The 23,127-nt window shown below is 40.7% G+C and overlaps 1 protein-coding gene and 1 long non-coding RNA gene across 3 annotated transcripts in view; one reads left to right on the top strand and one right to left on the bottom strand.

The window, feature by feature from the left end:
* The window catches only part of SPIN1 (spindlin 1), a 32,424-nt gene extending 11,990 nt beyond the window's left edge, over positions 1 to 20,434 (top strand). The window contains exons 2-7 of one of the 2 annotated variants that reach the window (XM_080973164.1): positions 5,359 to 5,574; positions 7,897 to 7,996; positions 11,117 to 11,165; positions 14,058 to 14,311; positions 15,395 to 15,628; positions 16,873 to 20,434. In XM_080973164.1, the coding sequence (XP_080829290.1) occupies positions 11,143 to 11,165; positions 14,058 to 14,311; positions 15,395 to 15,628; positions 16,873 to 17,072 (711 nt within the window). In that variant the 5' untranslated portion in view covers positions 5,359 to 5,574; positions 7,897 to 7,996; positions 11,117 to 11,142 and the 3' untranslated portion in view covers positions 17,073 to 20,434. The remainder of the gene's footprint in view (positions 1 to 5,358; positions 5,575 to 7,896; positions 7,997 to 11,116; positions 11,166 to 14,057; positions 14,312 to 15,394; positions 15,629 to 16,872) is intronic. The other variant, XM_080973163.1, reaches the window with a different exon arrangement.
* The window catches only part of LOC308458463, a 229,277-nt gene that overhangs the window by 81,939 nt on the left and 124,211 nt on the right, over positions 1 to 23,127 (bottom strand). The gene's annotated exons all lie outside the window — the stretch shown is intronic.

Here is a 23,127-nt window from a genome sequence, read left to right as displayed (position 1 = left end):
GACAGATAACTAAACAAGCACTCACCAGCAGATATAAAATTTGTTGTTGACAAATAATATCATCATTAACACCATCAAAAATGGATAAAACACATAACTTAGCATCCAAAGTGACCTGTTTGCCAATAATAATTTCTGTTGCAGCCCGCTTTCAGAATTTATGTTATATCCCCACTACATAATGCTAGCACTTTCCTCATCTCTTATAACCCTGCCAGCATTAGGGGGAGACCAGATCTTACAGTATCAGCTAGTCGGACTGGGGTTAAAAACCAGTGGTGGACCACCTTCAAAATATCCTCTTGAATGTTAGCTGACATGGACCTAAAGTGGGTGAGTGGACCAGATCTTAAGCCATTGAGAATCTTTCAGTTCACCTGTAGGGTCCATCTCCCACATTGATTTCCAAGTAGCATGCAGAGAGAAATGGGATTGTAACAGTAACTGTATATCAATGAGAGACCCTGCTTTTTGAACCACTTGCTACATCCAGATGTTCATAACATCGTTTTGTGGCTGGACAATGCACCACAGGATCTTTCAAGATGATGTTAATCTTGGGGATGTGAAGCCAGTCTAAGCCTGAATCTTTCAAACTTTCCAAGAGTTGTAATTCTGTAAGTGGCACATTTTTTAAATAACAGACTTGCAAGTGGTGAATTCCCACTATATAAAGAATAATAGATATAACAGATTTATTTATATTGGGCCTGAACTTGTGCTATACAGGGAAATGGGATTAAGGTTCAGGGTGTGAAGGCTAATTTCTCAAACCATCTGTTCCACACCTCAGTAGTACAGTGTGTTGAAAGGATTGGAAAGAGACTTCCTTGTCAACCTCATCTGGGGCAAAAGCGGAGGTTACAGTTAAGAGCAGGCATCCCCAAACTCTGCCCGCCATATGTTTTGGGACTACAACTCCCATCATCCCTAGCTAACAGGACCAGTGGTCAGGGGTGATGGGAATTGTAGTCCCAAACATATGGAAGACCGAGTTTGGGGATGCCTGGTTAAAAGGGAGGAAAGAGGAGTCTCATGCCCCCAGCATGCCCCAGGATGTTACTAAAATCATAGGAATGATCTGCTGAAGTTGGAGGGCATTTTGTTTTGGCACCCACGACCCAGGTTCCAGGAGCCTTTGGGCAAATAGTTTCTAACACTGCATTAGAGGTGTCTAAAATGTACATTTTACGAAGCAGAAGTGGATAGAGATAGGCCTTTGCCCTCTCATATTACGCTAGAACTTAGGGTTATCCAGTGAAGCTGAAACATGGGAGATTCAGTAGAGGAAAAAAGGAAGTGCTGCTTCACATAGTGCATAGTTAAACTACAGAATTCACTCACGACTTTAAAAAGAAGTTAGATTGATTCCTGGGGGATAAAGCAATCAAATCTTGATGGTTATATACTCCTTGCAGGATCAGGGGCATGTGTCTTTGAATATCAGTTGCTGAGGAACAACAGCTGGAGAGGGCTAATCCCTTCATGTCTTGCTTGTAGGCTTCCCATAGGCATCTGGTCCTGGGGGTGGTGGAATGGAATGCAGGACTAGATGAGCTTTTGGTCTGATCCAGCAGAGCTCTTTTTATGTTCTTACTATCCATGGCAATTGTCAATCCATGGAGTTTTTCCATCCTAGGAGAGGTTCTATTTCTACCTCCCTCTGATATTTTAAAAGATTAAAAGAGTCCAGATCTTGACTGGACGCTTAAGGTCTGATTCAGAAGGTCTGGGGTGGAGTGTAGACTTGCCTAGGTGGACTTTCAGCTACAGCTTGGAGTCGGTTATATGTATTTGTAATGGTATGGAAAAAAGCTGGTTCTCATGAAGCTCTTGCACAGGCCATCGACATTCTCATACACAGGTCTTTGTGTTGGGGTCGGCTGAAGACATTTTGGCACCTGGGGCGAACCACACAATGGCGCTCCCCCCAACACCTACACCAGGGAAGAAGGAGTGAGTGAAGATCCACATCAGGAACAAGATTGGGGGGGGGGTCAAATCAACCCCATCAGATGGCTGAAGTGGGAACCAAAGCCACCTCACATTGCCCCATGGGCAGGCCAGCCCTGTATGGAATGGTTATGGCTGGAAAGTCATACAAGTAGATACAGCTGCAGTCACCAAAAAGAGCTTCACAGATTTGCTCACCGTGAAATGTATTTGGCCTACTTTCACTGTGGCCCAAGAAACGGATGTGCCACTGTGGTTAACTGGTAGATGTGCATGAGAAACCACGAAGCAAAAGCTGCTCCTTTTTTGTAATTGTGAAGAAAATGTTTCCTTCAATTAACTTGAAAGCTGGCCTTTGGATATGGACTACTTCTTAGCAGTTGGATATGATGTCATTGGGTTAAGGTGCTTGTGTTATCTAGGTTTATTGTGCTTTAAGATCAGGGAGGCGGTGTGCTAATTGGGAAGTAAGTAGCTTCAGCTGTGGGGAAGTGCAGAGCCAAAGTACCAGAAAGTTCTAACTTCAAAACCTCCTACAGGTAATTGGTTCTGGGGAGTCACCCTACTTACTATCCTTTTTACGATAAAGCTAAGCTTACTCCTGATCTGTTTTTATTACGTCGTCTCTCTCTGTCTAATAGGCTATAACTGGTAATGTCAATGCCCTGCAGTTTGTATAGGGTTGGGAGAAATTAGCATTGTTATTTTATTTGGGTTTATAATTTCTAACCACTTTGTGAATTTGATTTTCTAACGGTAGTTCTTATGTTGGGTCCCATTTTTGCTGCTATCTTTAGTTTTGCTGTTTATCTTGTTAAAAAATATTATTTATTATTTAGTAGGTGTTGCTCTACTTGGTCTAAATCCACTTCCTAACTTGCTTGCTCACTTGTGACTAAATAAGTTTGCGACCCTGAGACTCGGGGAGCAGAAAGCCTTATTTTTGGCTCTTGTTTCTCTGGAATCCTACTGGTGTCTAGTAATGTCTGAGAGCCTCCTGACACAGGCTGGACAGAAGGAGTGGTAGCAGTGTAAGTTGCAGGGTTGATGTTGCAGGACCAAGTGGCTGAATCACCAAGATCTGAATTCTGGGTTTGGGGAACTGGACTTGACTGTAATCAGTTGCGTAACTTGAGAAGAGTATTTCTTAATAAAAGGAAAGTATATGGGGTTTTCTTTTGGTGAGGGGGAGGTGATTTGAAATTAATGATCCACAAGATTTTGGGGAGGGTTTTTTATTTAAAAAATAACTGTTTATGGTGCTGAATGGGGACCACTAGAAAGGGCCACAGTGAAATCAAAGTTGCTTGTGCAGAACAGTATCAAGAAGGTCTGACTGCATTGGTGCTTGAACATAGAACAGCGACATGAGAAATACAGGTAAACTGTGGCTTAAAAGAGGTACTAGGGGCTCTCGTGCAGCTCAGTGTTATCTCTTGAACAAGTTAAGAAAGCGAATAGAATGGAGCACACATGTGAAAATGGTGAACTTTTAGGTAACAATCTGCTTCCTCCCAGCCACAACAAAGGTGTAAAGAGCCTTGGAGAGGAATGGTTGGCTCAGAGAACTCTTGTCAAAGGTGGTAAGGAAAGCTCACCATGCAGGAAGGTGAAGTGGCTGGAAGGACTAAAATGGTTAAGTTAGGCTATCTGTAGAATCTGCCACAAGAGGGTGTTACAGTGCTTATTTCCTAAAGGTACCAGTTGCATCAAGCATACTTGCAGTGTGTAAAACCTATGATTTACACTAATCCTTTTGAGGAAACTTTAAATCGGTTCCAACTACCAAAATCATGCGCCATCCATTAGCTGATTTCTGTGTTCGTAGAATTTTAACACTTACTACTACTAACGTGAGAGTTCAGCAACATTCGCCAAAAGTGGTATTCAGGTACTAGTCAGAACTTCATATGTTAATATACATCAAAGCTGTTAGAAATGAAACAACTGGAACAAACATAATAAGATTAAGTGTATAAGATCAATAGAAAGTTTCTGAACTTTTTTCAAAAATAGAAAGGATATAGGAACTGCTTAAAGACCAGAAGAGGCAATGGGGCTTGGCAGGGTTGTCACAAGGGAATTCAAGTATGAGACACCACTGAAAAGACTATCTTTGGTACCTGTCAATGGACTAGACATTTACAGTAGGGACTGTAGATAGTGATCTGTCCGGGACAGTGGAGTCATAAAGCCCTCAAACCCTATTTACAAGTACCTTCTCTTCCCCTCTCCTCCCCTTGGCCTTCCTGATCAGAACAGAAAATTTGTCGATTGCATGTCTTGCCACATGTTTTGTACTAGATATCGGTGGCAACAGGCCCATGGTTTCCTTAGAGGCCATGAATTCCTGAGCAGTCCCAGGCAGAAAGGCTTCAGTATGGAAGTATTTGAAGATGATCAATGTTGAAGATCTCAGGATCACCCTAAGACCATCTCAGCCTGATCATGCAGAGAGACTGTTAGGCAGTGGTGTGAATGGCGCATTAACAGAATCCCAGTTAGGTCTCGAGAGCCCAGTACCAGATACAGTTTTGAAACTGAGAGACTTCTGTGTTTTTTTAAAAAAATAATCTTTATTGAACATACAACACAAACTTATACAACAATACACCATATTAAAAATTGTACAAACTGCATACACATACTTTATAAAGAAAGGAAAGGAAAAGGGACAAGATAAAAGATAAAGGATGAAAACAAAATAATTCTCATTGTACTATATCTCATTTTGTTATTTTATGCACAGCATCTTATTATTATTATTTATGTTCCCGGTTCTTTTCAAAAAATTCTATTATTTATCACCTAAATGTTACAAGAGTCAATCAAGGTCTGCCAGGAGGTTTTTGCTATCACAATAATTTTTCAAATACTCTTTAAATACAATCCATTCTTTATTCACCTGTGAAACTGAGAGACTTCTGAGTGGGATATTTGGACAGAAGAAATGTATCCTTGTGGACAACAATAGCCACTCCTCACTCATAGATCACCCAGTTGATTTAAGAATTACTCTGTTTTTAAGCGTATTTAACTGAGAGGGGATTTTTTGCCTTGGAGGCACCCAGCCAATTGAGGGAAATGAAAATATTCTGTTGCTGACTTGGATACCAAGAAAGAGGAGAGGTACCTCCTTTTTCTCCAGGTAAGTATGTAAGAGTTGGTAATGTAACTCTTCAGCCCAGACAGAAGTGGGGAAATGAGGCAACAGTATGACAGTAATGCTAGAATTGGGACATGGGAGGAAAAGAAGTGGGTGGGAGGTTGTCATGGTAAGGAGAGAAAATGCACGCTAGCAAGAAGCTCTTCACTGGCTAAACTGGGTGCATAGAGTTTCTGGACATAGTTGTTTACATTGCTCATTAGCAGTCCTTAAAATCTTGCTATCTTTTTCTCTTGCAGAGTATTATAATTGAAGGAGCATCTGTTACACTTGTGGGAAAACATACTTCATATTTGGATTATTATAGTTACTGTTTCAAGACGGAGGAGGACTTCACAACACCACCCAGAACTGGATTTTCACCCTAGTTCAGCAGCTTTGCTGCTCACTTAAATACAGATGAATGAAGACCCCATTTGGAAAGGCACCAGGTCAGCGGTCCAGAGCTGATCCAGGTAAGTAATGTCTCTAACACATCCCACAGGTGGATAAGAAATCTTGGTGACTGCAGATCCCATTTTTTTTAACCCCACTCCTTTGGCATATCAGACACACCTCTTCTGGAAGTCCATGTGCATAGAAGCCAACCTGCACAGGATTGGCACATTCACATATTTGGTCTGCAGACACCAGGCCATTATGTGCTTGTGCCATCCAGCTTATGGATGTTGGGCATTCTGATTGGGATGGGGGTCAGTTGATGGAATTGCAATTGCAAGTCCACTTACCACCAGGAATAGGTAATAATATTTCTGCAATACTAGCATACACCTGTTTTCAATGTGTCTGCTGCTCTCCAAAATGAACTACTCTGCTATGGCAAGCCTGATATTTATTATACAGTGCCTCAAATGTGCTTTTCATAGATGAGAGCACGACGGGGCTTGCCCACAGTGGTCTAGGTAAAAATATATAAAAATATACTTGGTTGTATTCAGTGCTGCCTGTGCATGAGCAAAGTGGACTTTGCTCATGCAACAGGACTCCACTTTCCTCTTCTCCCCTCTGTGTGCCCTCAGAATTTCTCCAGAAGGTTGAAGGAGCCTCTGGAGCAGGTTTTTGGGACATGTGCAGTGTCACAGGGGGGAAATTGAGGAAAGCAAAGTCTGTTACTGCTTTCACAACATTCGATTCTGCCCAGTATTCTAAACTCTGTAAAAGCTGCATATTTGCATTAGTAGTGGACAAGGTGTATAAAAATCAATGATTTAAAAAAAGATATTTAAAAAATATGATTTTTAAAAAATTTAAATTGGATTTTTAAAATATAATGTTTTTGGAGGAAAAATCTTACTAGTAAGATTTTGTATTTAAGTTACACTATTGTCCAAAGGCTATTCATGAGGAAATAAGGATTTGTTTTAAGTTTTTCACGTGTGCTAAAACTCACTCTGGTGTTTTGTTTTGTTTTTAAAAAAAGTTTAACCACATCAGTTAACAAACATATGCTATAATGTTATTGTTTTAGTTAAATAAATTGTTTAAATTGTTATTAAGGAAATGATTATTTTTCTCCTTCCAATAAAGTACAGCAGAAAAGTTGTCCAACTATAAACGGTTAACTTATTAAACCTCACCATAATTTCATAATTATCTGTCTATGTATTTCTAATAGTATAACCAAATCAGTAATTTTTGATATAACTGTAAAAACTACTCTGACAATTTATTATTCCAAAAATGAAACCTTCCCCTGGTTGTCAATATTAAGATGATACCAGCAAGAATGAGTCTTTCTGTAAAAAATGATTTAAATCAAGTCTTACTGACTAGTGATATAAATCATGATTTAAATCGATTTGATTTAAATCAAATCCACTCTGGTGGTGGAACTTACCAGACGAGCTACTTCATCTATCAAAAAAACTGGTCCAGCATTAATTTAGGCTAACTAGAGTGCTTTGGCAGTTCATCTGCTGTTTTGGTTGTAGCTGACATAAAACATTCCTAAAAACTGAACCAGAGTACTGCTTTATGCAGAATTAAAATAGTAATTCTAAAATTTACTATATTTGTTAAGTTAAGGCAAATATACAGTATTGCTTCGCCTTTACATACCAAATTTAAGTTGGGGAAGTTGCACACATGGTAAGCATATATACCAAAGGAGTTTTTAGTGATGTGCTGGCATTTAAAGTGGGTGCTTTGGGGTGGGTGGGTGGGTTGTGAACTGGGAGGAGTGAATGTATGCTTGCGTATTCTAATTTTCCAGAAACTACCGTATTTTTCGCTCTATAAGACGCACCCGACCATAAGGCGCACCTAGCTTTTAGAGGAGGAAAACAAGAAAAAAAATCTATCCATCTCTGCGCAGCACCTCTCCAGCGAAGCGGGAGGAGGAACGGAGCCCCTTCCATTTCTCCTCCTGCGTCACTGAAGGGGCGCTACGCAGCTCTCCCTCTCTGCGCAGCGGCATTCACTCCATAAGACGCACACACATTTCCCCTTACTTTTTAGGAGGAAAAAAGTGTCTCTTATGAAGCGAAAAATACGGTACTTAATATGAAAATGCTTCTGCTAAAGCTTCTATCAAAGTAGAACTGAAATAGGCCTAGGTATATGTGAGGACGAACGTTGCATTAACTTGGTTCCCTCGGTTTATATTGAGGTATGTCCCAATTATTTGGACCCTTTCAAAACATAGTGAAGAGAAGCCCCTGTGTGCACCATGTGTTGCCAAACAAATTTAATTGCAACAGTGGAAATTCCTCCTACATGAATAAGATTTCCTCATCTGTATGTAATTTAACATCTTGCTATCTTGTGCATTAATTCAGCTGCTAGTCTTCAGTTCTAATAAGTCAACAGGAAAAACAGCTTGCTGATTCTCAAGGTTGGAAATCTGAGTTGATATCCACTCCTACTCCACAACCTAGGGTGAGCGCTGTAGTCTGAAACTTTGCCATCCATAAAGCATAGATAAGTGTCTTGTGTTGAAAAGAATACTGTGAGAATTTAATGTCAAGGCATCTGTTTGCACAGATCATGAGCGTCATCAGCACTTTTCTAGAAGTTCTGGGTCCTTCACAACACTAGCCTCGATGCTGTTGCATGCTTCGTTAATACTGAAAAACTACTACAAGTCAGAAATATACCTAAGGTTTCTACTCCATCTGGAGCACTGAACTAATTAACTTGTTCAGATGAAGATTTGTGATCACCCTCTTTGTAATAGGATCTTCAGTTTTTAACTAAAATAATCTTCCTCTGGGTTTTATCACAAATATGTTTTGATGCCGCTATATCCCTGCAGGGTATTATTTCTACTCTCAAGTAAGAATAACTTTTGGGTAAAGGTCTTAACACAGTTTACCCAAACTGCAGGTCTGTTACCCTCCCACTCTCACAAAGTCTTCAAGTTTATTTTCTGGGTTTATCTTAATATTATCATTCATCATTTATTTATTAATGCCTTCAGGTGCCCATGATTGGCTTTATCTGCAGTTTTTAGTTTATTGAAGATTAGAGAATGACTTTTTTTTCAAAAAAAATAATAATATTCTTACTATCCTTGGGAGCTGTGTGCAGAAAGTTGGGAAGTTGATATAATAAATAATAGACTACTTGCATATCAAAACATATGCATATCATCCTTCAGAACTGCAGTAGTTCAGCGTATGAGGATTTCCCTTGCTCGAAAAAACAAAACAAACAAGTGTAGCAGTTACAGTCATACCTCATGTTACGTCCACTTCAGGTGGCGTGTTTTCGTCTTGTATCCCGCGGCAACCTGGAAGTACTGGAATGGATTTCGCCGCTCACGCATGCGCAGACGCGCTATAACACGCATTGCGCTGCGCACCTGTGCAGACGCAGCGCTTCGAATTGCGGGCTATTCATGTTGCGGACAGGCCTCTGGAACGGATCCCATCCGTAACACGAGGTACCACTGTATAGAAAAGAAGCCAAAATTAGAAAATTTTACACTGACAGGCTGTGTGCCAGTTCTCCCCCCCCCCCAACCCCTAAGGTACTAAGCAGAAAGTCAGTATTCCCTTACTGATTTCACACTGTTGACCTCAGGGCAGGTGTGGGTCCAGCCAATGAAAAAGTTTAATTTTGAAGCTGCCTCTTCGAGGGTGCTAATTTTTAATGCAAATAGAGAGTATGTAGCTATTTGGTTGCAGATATTTCTATTTAGACAGGCACTTCTCACAATGCTACACATTGGATAGATGGAAAGTGTACTGGTCTCGAGAGATGATGGGTGTAATCCATCTCTCTAGGGCACATAAATGGTTTCCTTGAATATGCACATATGTCCGCCTTGAAGCTAATTTTTATAGCTAATCGGCCTGATCTTACAAAGATCAGGGGCTTTTCCTATGTCTATGATACAAGTAGTGCCTCATCTCTGGACATCTGTGTGTGTAGCCTTTGATAGCCAGGCTTTGGGCAATATGCTTACCAAAACTAGGAAATGGTGGAAAAGCTACTGTACAAGAAAGGCACCTTGTCAAGAGTCTCCTCGTATACTAGTTCTGAGTGTGCTTGAAGTTCCAAAGCATATTGATGGTCTCAATAAATTGAACAGAAGCAAGGCCTGATACACACTTTCTGTGCACACTAATAATTGGGTGACACATGATCTATATCTGGGGGTTTTCAGTTCTTATCTCAGTGGCCAGATGAAACTGTGATAAACAAGGTTTGGCATTTTTCTCGGTATCGTGCAATGTATGAAAGACATGGTGCATTCTAACTGTTTTTAATTTTGATTTTTATGTTGTTGTAACCTGCCCTGGGACCTGCTGATGAAGGATGAGTAATAAATCTGATAAGAATGGTCTGTACCACACTCAGCATCTCTCTTCTGCTTCTGTACCCCAGGCCAGCCTAACTCAGTAATTGAACACCTAAGGCAGGGGTTGTCAAATTGGTCCCTACCACCCACTAATGGGTGTTTCAGGATTCTAGGTGGGCAGTAGGGGGTTCTATGGCACAAGCTGAATCCTTCCATCGAGCACTGGTGGGCAGTAAGGAAATTTGACCATCAAGGAAGATACATTAGTGGGTGGTAGGTATAAAAAAGTTGACTACTCCTGACCTAAGGTGACTGAGCATGGTTTTGGTGTCATTAAGCACTTACCTACGATGACATAAAGTGGGCAGAGAAGCAGTTTTGGCTGGAGGGCCATCAGCTGACTTCCCATGGTGTCACGTGAATCCAATCCTAGCTGAAGCACTGCTGCTTAAATTTGGTACCAAATGCAAACTGCGCTTGGATCTACTCAGCAAGTCTCAAGTGGATAAAAAGCCCTGGCAGAGAAGCAGCACAGCTTGCATTTGATGCCAAATATAAGTAGTGCTTGCAAAGGATGCGTTGTGGTTTGCAAGCACAGTGTGCATTCAGGGCTATTTAAATTTGGCACCAAATGCTAGTCGCACTGCTTTCTGCCAGGGTCATATCCAATCAGGAGCTTTTGAGTGGATACAAGTGCAGCTTGCTTGCCTTTAATGCCAAATTTGCACAGCACTGAATGCGAGCTGTGCTCGCAAAGTAACCATTCAGTAGCACACAATAAGGCTCCTGATTCTTCCTTTGCAGCTGTGGCTTTACCTGTCCCATACCTGATGTCACCACATCAGATGAGCAACAGGTTGTTGTCATTAGTTATTGGACTTGTTTATTGACAAACCCCACCCCTCTTCATCCTAAGGTCCCAGATTGGGATGCAAAATTAAAATACAGCATTAAAAATAGTTTAGAACAATTTGCAATCCTAAAAATAAGGTGGGCATTATCAGGGGGAAATGGGCTTCTGGACCAGATTTAAGAGGCGTGGCAGGTCTGATTTGCCCTGGAGGCTTCCCATCTGTGGCATGAACAGGGTGGGTGCAATTCATTTCTGTTAGCGTTTTTAATAGATTTGGTCCATGTGCTGTGTTAAAGTGAATGTCAATACAGTAAACAAATGCTGCATGAAATAACAATTAAGCCTGTGAGGTTAAAACCTGTTCCTGGTGACTTAGTCACTGTTGACATCTTCCTTGTAGGGCATGCAGGTGTGTCTGCCAGCGTGATGAAGAAGAGAGCTTCCCACAAGTAAGTGGCTTGGTAATTCTTAAAATCCCACACCTGGCAGCTTTCTGTGAGAACTGTATTTTTGTGTCCACTTTACAAAGGCATTTTGTTACATCAGCTGTGTGGATTTTCTGTTCAAGAAGTTCTAGTGGAGGTCAGTGGGGTTGCAGCACTCAGTAACCATTTCTGTACAAAGTCAGAGGTCTTGAAAGTAACAAATGGAATTTCAGAAACCAAGGACACCTGTAGAACTTTCCTTGGGCTCCAGAACAAAAAATTATCTGATACCAACTGATAACAGTGCATCGGCTTGAGCTTGCAGAGTCCTCACTCAAATGAAATGTTGCCATTCAAATCTAGACTCTGTAAACTGCAGTTTGTTTCACTTGTGAAAATACACACCAGTGAGAGCGAGTGGTCCTGGACCAGATCCAGGTGCTGCTGGAGGAAACCCATTTTCTATATCCATTTCAGTCTGGGTTTTGGCCCAGAAACTGCTTTGGTCACCCTGCATGATGAGTTCTGTCGAGACAGAGACAGAGGGCCCTGTTAATTCTAATTTACAGCTTCTGTTGTCTATGCTCTGGTAACCTCTAGGTTAGTTTACTGCAAAGTATTATACGTGGGGCTGTCTCTGACGATGGTTCGGAAACCTCAGTTGGTGCAGAATTTGTCAATCAGGATGCTTACCAGGGCAAGACAGGTTAAGCCAGTGGTTCTCAACCTTGGGTCCCCAGATGGGTCCCTAGCTCACAGGACCAGTGGTCAGGGATGATGGGAGTTGTAGGCCAAAACATCTGGGGACCCAAGGTTGAGAAAGGCTGGTTTAAGCGTATAACACCAATCCTGACCCAAATGCACTGGTTGCAGATTAGTTTCTGGGCCCAATTCAAAGTGCTGGTTTTGACCTCTAAAGTCGTAAGCGGCTCAGGACCGCAGTACTTCAAGGACCACCTCTCCTCATATGGACTGACATGGACCCTGCAATCATTAGCTGAGGTCCTTCTTCATGTGCCCTTCCACGAGAGATGTGCTGGGCAGCAACATGATGATGGGCCTTCGGTGGCTCCCCGTTTGTGTAATGCTTTCCACAGGGAGGTTCACCTGATGCCTTCAATGCAGATCTTTAGGCGCCAGGTGAAAAATGTTACTCTTCTGCATAGCCTTTTAAACCGGGGTTGGTGGCGGTACTGTTTTTGTCTGTTACTATGTTAATGTATTTTTGTGTTTTCGTATTGTAAACTTCCCTGTGATCCTTGAATGAAGGGCGGCGTGGAAATTAAATAAATAAAAAATTAGTTCACATTTGAAATATAATATAAAATCCCGTGAAGTGCAGTAGAAATATTTTGGAATTTAGTAGAACTAAAAGGAAGCAGCATGGTTGAAATTTTCCATACTCCCGTATAAACTTGGCCTTAGGACTTGTCTGATTAGTTAGGGCTTCGTCGGTTATCAAGCATTTCACAATAAAACTTGCCTTTAGTAGCTCTTTATCTGTTTCTCTGTGGCTTGGATCTCAAGTCCCATATGCTCGTAGAAAGGGCCTCCATTCAGGCACACTAGGGTGGCCAATTCCTTCAAAACCCCTGGCTGCTGCCACACAAGCATAACGGCTGCTCCAGATGGTTCCCCAGCGTAAGGAAGAAATCTTTTGGGAGATGCTGCCAAAAACTGGGGAGGGAGAAGCTCACTTGCATGAGGCAAAGCAGCTCCATGCCACCTTGGGTCACACCATCTTTGTCACCAGGTGGGTAAAAGGAAGGGTTATGCTACAGCAAAGCTTTCCAAACTTTTCATGTTGGTGACACACTTTTTAGACATGGATCATTTCACGACACAGCAGTTCAGTTTTACTAGCAAACCAGAGGTTAAGTTAACCTCTTTCTAGCCCTGAGGAGCGTGGGGAGCATTCACTCGACACACCTACACACTGCAGCCAACACACTAATGTGTCGCGACACACAGTTTGGAAAGATCTGTGCTACAGCCTTTGGGATAGCGAAGAGTACAGATTCTACTAGAAAGAGAATACTTTCTCACATAACTTAGTAGCAGTTTAAGACTACCAGTACAAAATTAAACATTTTCATAAACTACAAAACAGCAAATAAAAGTAGAAAAAACCTTTCTGGAAGGTTTCAGAGACTATACAGACAGATATGTACAAATTCATTAATTGGTAAGGCCTACAACAAAGTTTTGAGCATTTGCAGCTGTGTAGGCACTGGTGAGCAAAAAACACAATATGAAAATGAGTGCATGTTAAGAAATAAGCTGCCATATATGTGTTTGACTTAGACTACTTTTCAGGCAAAATATGTCTCCAAAGTGATTTATAAACTATATATCAGCATGTACGTATCAAACTATATTATTAGAGCCATTTAAAGCACTTAAACATAAATTTCCTTCAAAACATTTATCGAAAGCTAACATAAGCAATGTAGTAGCCAGCAAAATGCTTACGATTACAGTTCCAGTTATACAGTCCAGGTCACAGTTAACTTCTACAGATCTCAGTGAAAAGATAGGTCTTAAAAGTATTGAGGAGTGGCAATCAAATTCCACATTTGTGGCGCCATTGCCTTGGTTTCTTTGGCTAAACTATAGCTCTTAGTTAGAACGGAAGTATTCATGGCCTGCTCCCAGATCTGCTGTTGCTGCTGTGGGTTCTGGACCAGTTCTGGAAATACGAAACATGGCTGTATCTGGAAACATCAGGTAGGAGAGGGGGCAGCAATACCATTCACTTAGGATGCCACAATTCTGAAAGGGAGGTCAAGCATGCCTGGGCACGTCCTGAAAATAAGCTTGCATATGGCTTGGTTAAAATCTTCTCTATTTTGAAGTTCTTCATTCTATAAACTATTTAATGCTTTAACAGTTATGTTTGTGTATCTATAAACACAGAAAGCATCGAAACAACGTGGGACCAAGCAAACCAATGTCGCAACCTAGAAGAAATATTGTAGGCTGCAGAATACAGCATGGATGGAAAGAAGGGAGTGGACCCGTGACACAATGGAAAGGCACTGTCCTAGACCAGGTTCCTGTAAATCCCTCCCTCTACCTTATCAAATATGATGGATTTGATTGTGTCTATGGACTAGAACTGCACAAAGACGAAAGGGTTTCAGCACTCGAAGTGCTTCCAGATAGAGTTGGTAAGTGTCTCGATGGAGCTGAATTTGTGTGTGTTATTTAAGTCCCATATACCCCAACTTTCATTCCAATACAAAAACTCAAGGTAGCTCACAATGAATTTAAAATTAATCAATTTAAAAAATATTTTAAAACCCCAAAAGAACCATAGAGAACAGCATTACATCAGCGGATTAAAGCCAATACAAGCTACAACCTAAAAGGAAGGTTTTGACTAATATCCAGAAGATGGTTAGAAGTGATGTGCTCTTTTCCCCCCTTCACCACCAGTAATGGCTATTTCTGTCTAATGATCTCAGTTAATATAATATTTATTCAACCTTTTAAAATAATGAGTACTGGGACCAGGATCCAGTGTGGTGGTGTGGTTAGAGATAGGACCTGGGGAACCAGGGTTAAAATCCCCACTTGGCCATGAAGCTCACTGGATGACCTTGGGCCAGTCACGACCTCTCAGCCTAACCTACCTTGCAAATAAATAAAATCCAGTGAGCCACTGTCTGTGCTCCCTAGGGCTTATGCATGCATTTTCCATTTTAATAAAATACCATGTTGTCACATTTCTAACATTTGCCTCTCTTAGTTGGCAGTAAGTATCTTAGAACTAGGACAGTGGTATCCATGTTTCTCATAATGTTAAAAATTCAGTAAAGGGACTTTGCCCACTCTCTCGTTATCGTTATCTCTTAAAAACAACAACGGAGATCGTTAGGACACCTTAAAGATTATCAATTTTATTATGACTAGAGACCACTTCATAAAAAGCATGGAAAACAGGCTTATTCCGTGCATGGTGCCTGAGTTTACTTTGGTGTGTCTAATAAGAATTTAGCTTCCAAAGGATAATGGCTGAAATAGGGGGACATATGGATGCCATGGTTAGAAATTGTTCAGTATGTAGTCATGGATAGAAAAAAAAAACCCCTATACCTCAGTGTGGATTAAACCAGAAGAATGATGTAGCTTTGAATTCTGGGCAATACCTTTAGTCTTGCATTAGGCACACTATTTTCCTGGCCTCCTTTAAGATGTAGTAGCCATGCTTCTACCAGAATGTTAATCAGATATTGGTGTTTCTCTTCCAGCTTCATCTCGAATCAGTGATGCCCACCTGGCAGACACAATGATTGGCAAAGCAGTGGAGCATATGTTTGAAACCGAAGATGGTTCAAAAGATGAGTGGAGGGGAATGGTCTTGGCTCGGGCACCAATAATGAACACATGGTTTTATATTACCTATGAGAAGGATCCTGTCTTGTACATGTACCAGCTCTTAGATGACTATAAAGAAGGTGATCTCCGTATTATGCCTGATTCCAGTAAGTTGGCCAGTATTTTATCCTCTATGTAAAGAAAGAAAACACGTTTAAAATGTCTGACATTGAGCATTGAGAGTTTGTAGAAGAATTGGAGCACTGTGTACCACTTGTTGTTTGAAGTGAGACCAACCAAGAAAAAACTTCAGCTACAGTGAAGTTTGCAGTGAGATAAACTATGAGCCGTGGTTTGGCTTTAACACTAAACCAAACCATGGCTTAGCCCCAAGTAGCATAGCAGCAGGATTGGTGGAAGAATGCTGCAGCTGGGATCATCCGTTGTAGAACATGAAGGTTTGCACCAAGTCATGGTTTGGCTTGGCGCTACATGAGAATCTGGTCACTCACCTGTCATGATTTCTTATAACTACAAATCATGGTTCAGGATTTGATCGTGAGCTGTTGGGTTTGACCCTCAATTCTATGGAGCCACTGACATATACAGTATGTCTGAAGTGGTATTCTGCAGGCTTCAGAGGAGTATTTTGTGGTGCCTAATTTGTCCAACTTGGAAGAGGTGATGGAAAAGGCACCCTTCCCTCTTCTCGCTTTTAAAGGGTTATTTATAAAGCGATCTCCTTTGTTGTGGAGCATAAGGCCAAAAGAAGAACTATTTGAGGTAATTTGAGGTTTGGAGGAGAGCCCAGAAATGCTAGGCTTACCATACTAACTTTTTCCCTTAATTGACTATTTGGAGTCTAGGAAGATAAGATTCTGAGGGAGTTACTCTAACTGATACTGTAATGCTTGACAGCACCAACCACAAAGTTTTTTAAAAAAATACTTTGTGGATTCTGATACTTGGAACATTTTGTAGAGCGAATATAAATGAACAGGCAAAGAAACTTCAGCATGGCTTTCACATTCCAACTTTTAATTCAGGTTGAATGTACAGCTTAACTACTCAGCTGAACAGGTTGATATGTTGTTAGATCAGCAGTATAGCCAACCGCTGATAAACCTCCAGGAATTAGGTTATGCAACAATCATTTGGTTTGTCCTTACCATAATCTGTATTTAAGATGGTTACTGTGAAATGGAGACAAATTGGATAAGAGGAATATCAGATATGTATATCCAGTTGTTTATTTTCCCTGGGTTAGAAGACAAAACCATTGTGATCAGAAATATGTTGCCATGAACATTTACTTGCTGAAGCACGTAGTAAACTATTACTCGTTGAGCTGACTATGAGCATCTGTTCTATAAAATCCTGCTGCATTTTAACTCAAACGTTGTGTTCACAGATGATTCACCTCCAGCAGAACGGGAGCCTGGCGAAGTTGTGGACAGCCTAGTGGGGAAACAAGTGGAATATGCCAAAGAAGATGGCTCAAAAAGGACTGGCATGGTCATTCATCAGGTGGAAGCCAAACCCTCGGTCTATTTCATCAAGTTTGACGATGATTTCCATATTTATGTCTATGATTTGGTGAAGACATCTTAGACACCACCATGCAAACTTTTGCCAAACTTGTGGAACTTCAATGTAAAATTTGTAGACACAAAGACTTAAGTGCTTTCCAGTTTATTTGAAAGCTTAAATGTCCCTGCGAGCCCACAATCTCTGCCAGGAAAACTATTCCATTGTGAACTATACAAATAGACTTTTATGTGAACATGACACATTTTGTGTAAGGGAACTCCCTTTCTTGGAGGAAGTCTTCTGGTGGGTATGTGGATGAAGTTAGAGAAAACGGCAGCTGCAAATTCAAGCTGTGTAAAGTGGATCTAGCAACATAATCATTAATCTGATTTCCCCCCACCCCCCAAATATAACTTTCCCTCACCGTCTCACATAACTATTCAACTGCCACATGCAAGTCTAGCTTGATATTATTACTTTCATGTATGTATTAAGTTTTCTTGTCTGGCAGTCCTTGTTTTCACAGGGTTTGGGCAAAGATGACTATAATATGTTTAAAGCAGTGTTAAGGAGTGCCTAACCCAATTTAACATCGGTGTACTGTGTTCAGGTTAACTGTTGAGCTACTATCACATGAGAATTTTGTACATTTTAGTTGCAGGAAAATAGAACGTGGCATACATGTAATGCAGCTGAATGCAGAGTAAGAGCCCATATTTGCAACTGTAGGACCTGGTCAAAACATTCAAAGCAAGGATGCCTTCAGTTCTCAATGTCGTAGGGGTTTTTTTTTGGTTAACTTTTAGCAGAATCCAGGCGCTTGGTGCCCTAGCAGTCTAGAACTCCATGTTAATGTTAAATTCTCCGCAGCAACTACTGGGTGTCTCAGTTTCAAAACTAGCAACCTAGATTCTTGTGTGTGGACTTAAATCTGTTACGTGTAAAGACAAACCTCACAAGAGAAGAGTCCTCGTACATTAAAGGCTTGTGTTGCAGAGAAGGAGAATCATTTGTTGCCTTCTACTTTGATCTGCTGCATTCCTTCTCATTTTACTGTGTTTTGTTCAAGAAGGCACCTACCTTCCCCACCCCTCACCCCTCTTTCTGGCCTTTCTTCTTGGGGTTTACCCAGACAAGACATTATACAAACTCAAACCTGTTGTCGCCTTTTGTGCTGTACGTTGTATTTTGCTTGAAGTATGCTGTTTTAACGTGAACTTCGTTAAAAGGACACTGGGGTTCTGCATGCTAGTGGGGTACTGCCTGACAAAAGCTAGGCGGTCTCCATGGTCCAGTCATCTGCAGCAGATTGTGGATGTAAATAAGCAGCCCACAGCCACAAAATTTGCTTCTTCTTCTTCTTCTCTCTCTCCCCCCCCTTCTTTCTTTTTTTCTTTTTTTAATTTGTAAGGTAGTAGATTGGTCTGGCAGCTTTTTAAAGTAATCAGTGGAAAAATATCAAACAGCAGCAAAGCTGAAGCAGGGCATTGCAATCTGCACATGTAACTGAGAAGCAAGCACCATTGTTTATATATAGCTAGAAAGTAAAACAAAAAACGAGTGTTGCTGATCAGCCTTCTGAGGTCCAAATTACCTCTGGTGTGGGTATACATATTAAACTCCATGTGGTTTAAACTTCCTTTTTTTTAATTTTGCCTGATTTCATATTGTAGCCTTAAGGCTTGTGCCTCATTAATGCTCTTTAATGGTAATAAATACCGTATAAATACAGTATCTTAAACTTTTCCTGTCCCATCGCTGCTGTTGCATTGTGTACAGTATTTCATCATGGGCAACCCCAAGGCAGGCTGTAGTCTTTTCCATGAAGAGCTTCTCAAATGCAGTCCTTAAGCCCTAAGTACCTGAGTCATAAATGTTCCTGTGTTCTTGAACCAAGTGAGCAGATTTGCAACCCAGTGGTTTTGGTTTTGTTTTGTTTCCTCCTTCATCCTGCAGATCTGTATGTTTTCTATTGACTCTTTAGAGTCCTGCATGTAAATCTCAAAAGCTGAGCCTGGCTCCATGAGCCCAAGTTGATATTTGTGGCACAAGAATGAGTGAGTGTATTGAACCACACACAAGATACACGAAACATAGTACTTTGAATTGCGGGCTACGTTAACGGTGAATCCAAGGTGTGCCTCCAGGATTGCTGAGGATTAGGTTGACCGAAAATGTTGCATTCAAAGAGCTTCCAATTGGAGGTTTTTTGCAATACACCACATTCTGCCAGTTGAGAGTGATCTATATTCTGTGTAAATTTTATGGTTTTTAAAGTGTCCACATTGTCTGCTTTTTTGATAGCTTAAACCACCTTTTTTTTTTTTTTTTTTTTTTTTTGAGGCTTGAGACTTGATTCTACTCCCTGCCAATCTGCTTTGGGCTTTATTTTAGGCTCACGTTTCAGATCTGCATGCAGTGCTTGTTACCCTGGTAACTAAATGTTGGTTCCTTTTCTTAGGGGTTCAACATGATTTTCCGAGTTATCACGGGGCTTGTGGTGGCACAAGCTATGGATCTGTGTATAAAAAGTTACTGGCCTTTCTCTCCATTTACCTGCTGTAGTATTGTATATTGTGTGTTTCGCGTGATGTCAGGCTGCCCTGTACAATTTTAAAAAGACAAACTTAAAATGCAGACCATCCCTTTTTTGCATGCTTAGAAGGTAGAATGTTCAATGTAACAAACTTAAAAGTTGCATGTTTAAAAAAATGTTTAGGTTTTTAGTTTCGGGTTTTTTTTTTAATTTTGTGTTCTTTGTGAATTTGCTTATTGTGCTGTTTTTAATGGTGGTTAGTAGGATAAATGCACTGGTGAGGCAAACATAGTGCCAACAGGAGGTAACTTTCCAGTTGTATGTGTCATGCAGCGTTTGAAGGGACCATGTACTTTGCTCAAAATGAAATAAAAAACCAGTAAAATTCAACAGTATGCTTTTTTGTGCCAAATCCTAAATTAAGTTGAAGTAGAATCATATTACGACACTCCCCTCCCCAAACAATGATGGAAAAAGCCTTTTTTTCACTGAATAAATTGCTTAGCCTTCTTAAATTGGTACATTTGAAAAATGAAGGCTTCTCCAGAGATACATTAATTGCAACCATTTCAGAGAACCCAAAAAAACAGAAAAAGCTTCGATGATTTGTGGTTCCTTGGAAATGCTGTGCTTTTTTGTATTTTACATCATTAGTGCAATTTGGATGGTTCTTGGTATGTGTATAGTTCAAAGGTCTTCGTGTTCACATTTTAAAATTAGGTAAATGACTCATCTCTAGAGCTTGGTTTCATTTTTTTATTTTTTAACAATGTAGACAGTTCCCTGTTCTCTGCATTTAGAAGTATAAACACTTTAAATCTGTTACTTAATTCTGTAAGTAATTTTTATAATTATGATGTAACTCTATCCTTAAAACATTTAAAATAAACCCTTTATGTGCAACTTACGACTGTAAATCTTGTTCTCATAAGGCAAATGTAGTGATGTGTTTAAAACGGAATAGGATTTTTTTCCATTTTTATAATTAAAATTATTTTAACAATGAGCATTTATGCTGATATATACTTGCCTAAGCAGCTGTGCTTATTGGGCAATACTTTTGGCCAAGAATTGTAACTTTAAAAGCATCCATTTAAAATGGATAGAATTCTTTGGCATTGAAACAGCTTTATTGTACTTTCAACCCAAAAAACCCAAAAAGACAACATCTAAGGAAGTAAGGTAAGTAGGTGAAGCAGCCCCCAAAATATTTTGGTATATTGTCCCCTGTATATACACTTTATCCTGAATTTAGAAGTAGTGGCCTTGAAAACAAAATCAGATATTACAATATTTGCTTTGAATGCCTGATAAAAGTGTTGATATGAAAACTGTTGAATATGGTAATGACTGATAGCATACAACTTCCATGTATCAATCATGGTCCTTCAAAAACATCAAAATTCAAAATATATTCAATTTTGCCTTTTAAAACTGACAGACTTCTTGAGTGGCAGGGGTAAGGCAAAGTATCTCTAAAGAATCCTAAATACAAGCTGATTTCAGTAGAATTTACATGCAAATAATTCAAATTTAATATGTGGCTGTCACTTAAGCTAGGATTTAGTTCCACTGTTCTAAGTAGCATAAGAAGTTGACATACTAGATTCCTTTAGAAAGCTTTTGGAAAAAATGACAATTTCCCTCTTTCTGCCAATTTGACATGTAGCATGTGCTGGCAAAGACAACAATTATGCATGTAATGGGCTTCCAGTAAAGTACTTAACATTTCCCTACCCATTGAAACATATTCTCTCTCCCTCATTAATGTGACACTTTTATTTTTTTAAAAATAAATACTTATATCTTACCTTTTCCACCAGTGATGCGTAAGGCAATCACGACAAACTTGGGGGGGGGGGAGTAACAAAAGAAACTAAATATATTTTAATCTTTTTAGTAGATACATACAGTGGTGCCCCGCAAGACGAAAAACCCGCTAGACGAAAGGGTTTTCCGTTTTTCGATGCACTTCGCAAGACGAATTTCCCTATGGGCTTGCTTTGCAAGACGAAAACGTCTTGCGAGTCTTGCGATTTTTTTCGCCCCCCCCCTTTTTCTAAGCCTCTAATAGCCTTTTAGCCGCTAAGCCTTTAATAGCCGCTAAACCGCTAATAGCGCTAATCCGCTAAGCCGCTAATAGGGTTGCTTCGCAAGACGAAAAAACCGCTAGACGAAGACTCTCGCGGAACAGATTATTTTCGTCTTGCGAGGCACCACTGTATATAAGTGTTAATTCCATTAATGTTTCATTGTTCTTTAAAAATGTTTTTAGCTGTTCTTATTTTATCTGTAAGCCGTCTTAAGTCCCTGTCTGGGGAAAAGGCAGTGGAACAGAAAAACACCAGACAGTTCTAGGTAGGATCAGTCCCTTTGCTGGCCATGTTCAGGTCTATAGCTTATAGAATACCTACAGTTGTAATATTCTGACCTTCCGGCAGCAAACAGTCTCCTTGCAGCATCCCAACACAAGCTAGGCTTTGGCCAAGAGCAAATTTGCCTCAAACACAGGTGTCTATAGTTTCGATTGTGCCAAGTTGCTCTCATATGCTTAACCAGGTGCAGGACGAAAACACCCAAAATTAAGCACACCTAACTTAAACCCTTTTCCTTCTGCAGGCACAAACCCCCTTATATATTAACGCAACAAGAGAGGTAAGATGACTCTCTAGGGGGAGAGCCCTCAAAGTGGGGCTGAATCCACACTGACCTTTTTAATGCCATTAGAACAATATTGGATACATCGTTCTAAAACGTTACAGGGCATACCTGAAAATTAAAAGCATTTTTGTTTCCCCCGTCAAAACACTTATTTCCCCTACTGCTGGTTGCTCTGCTCTGGTGTCACATTTTAATAGCACATTATGAACGTTAAAACCAGGGTGTTCTGTCTCCCATCTGTGTTACGAAAACCATTCCTTGACCCTTAACGTTACAAACCATGAGTGTCCATCCGCCCTGGGTGCGGCTGCCAAAAGTCCTTTCCCCATGTCTCAAGTGTAACTTTACAGTATGCAGGTCTTCTCCAGAAGATGTTGAGCCCCTTTCCTGAGCTGCAAAGCAGCAGTGGATAACTGCAGGCCTAGGACCCAAACGCTGCTTCCCGTGCCTTTGGGACTCCACCCAAGCAACACTTCATAGGCCACGGCCTCGCCAACCCTGCTCTGCTCTCTTCCTGAGAGCTTTTGCCTGGGGACACATATCCTTAAACTATGATGATGCCTTTCGCTTGCACGGATGAGGATGGGTTGGGTAGGGCATGCAAAAACTTCAGATTGTGTAGCCAGAATATCTCTGCAAAGGTAAGAAACCGCCTGGTTGCCCTGCCCACTTCTGTCTCTATCCCTGCCTACTTCTATGCATGCCCCCTGGATGAAAAGGTGGGAAATAAATGCAAAATAATAATGCTGCCATAGGTTCTCCATTGCTGCTGCCAAGGTTTATAAAGGAAGGAAGAGTTTTATCTGGGCTTGTCTCTGTGCGTCTTACCGAGGCTACGTGTTTTGAACTTGAAAGGCGAAAGGGTCCACTCTCAATGTGGCCCCCACTTGCTTCCTGCGCACTCCAGTGTGGTGTAGCCAGTGTGGTGTAGTGGTTAAG

The sequence above is a fragment of the Podarcis pityusensis genome (assembly GCF_964106645.2).
Source record: "Podarcis pityusensis genome assembly, chromosome: 11".
Taxonomy (NCBI): Eukaryota; Metazoa; Chordata; class Lepidosauria; order Squamata; family Lacertidae; genus Podarcis; species Podarcis pityusensis.
Note: the sequence above shows the minus strand (reverse complement) of the source record. Positions and strands in the feature narration are given on the sequence as shown.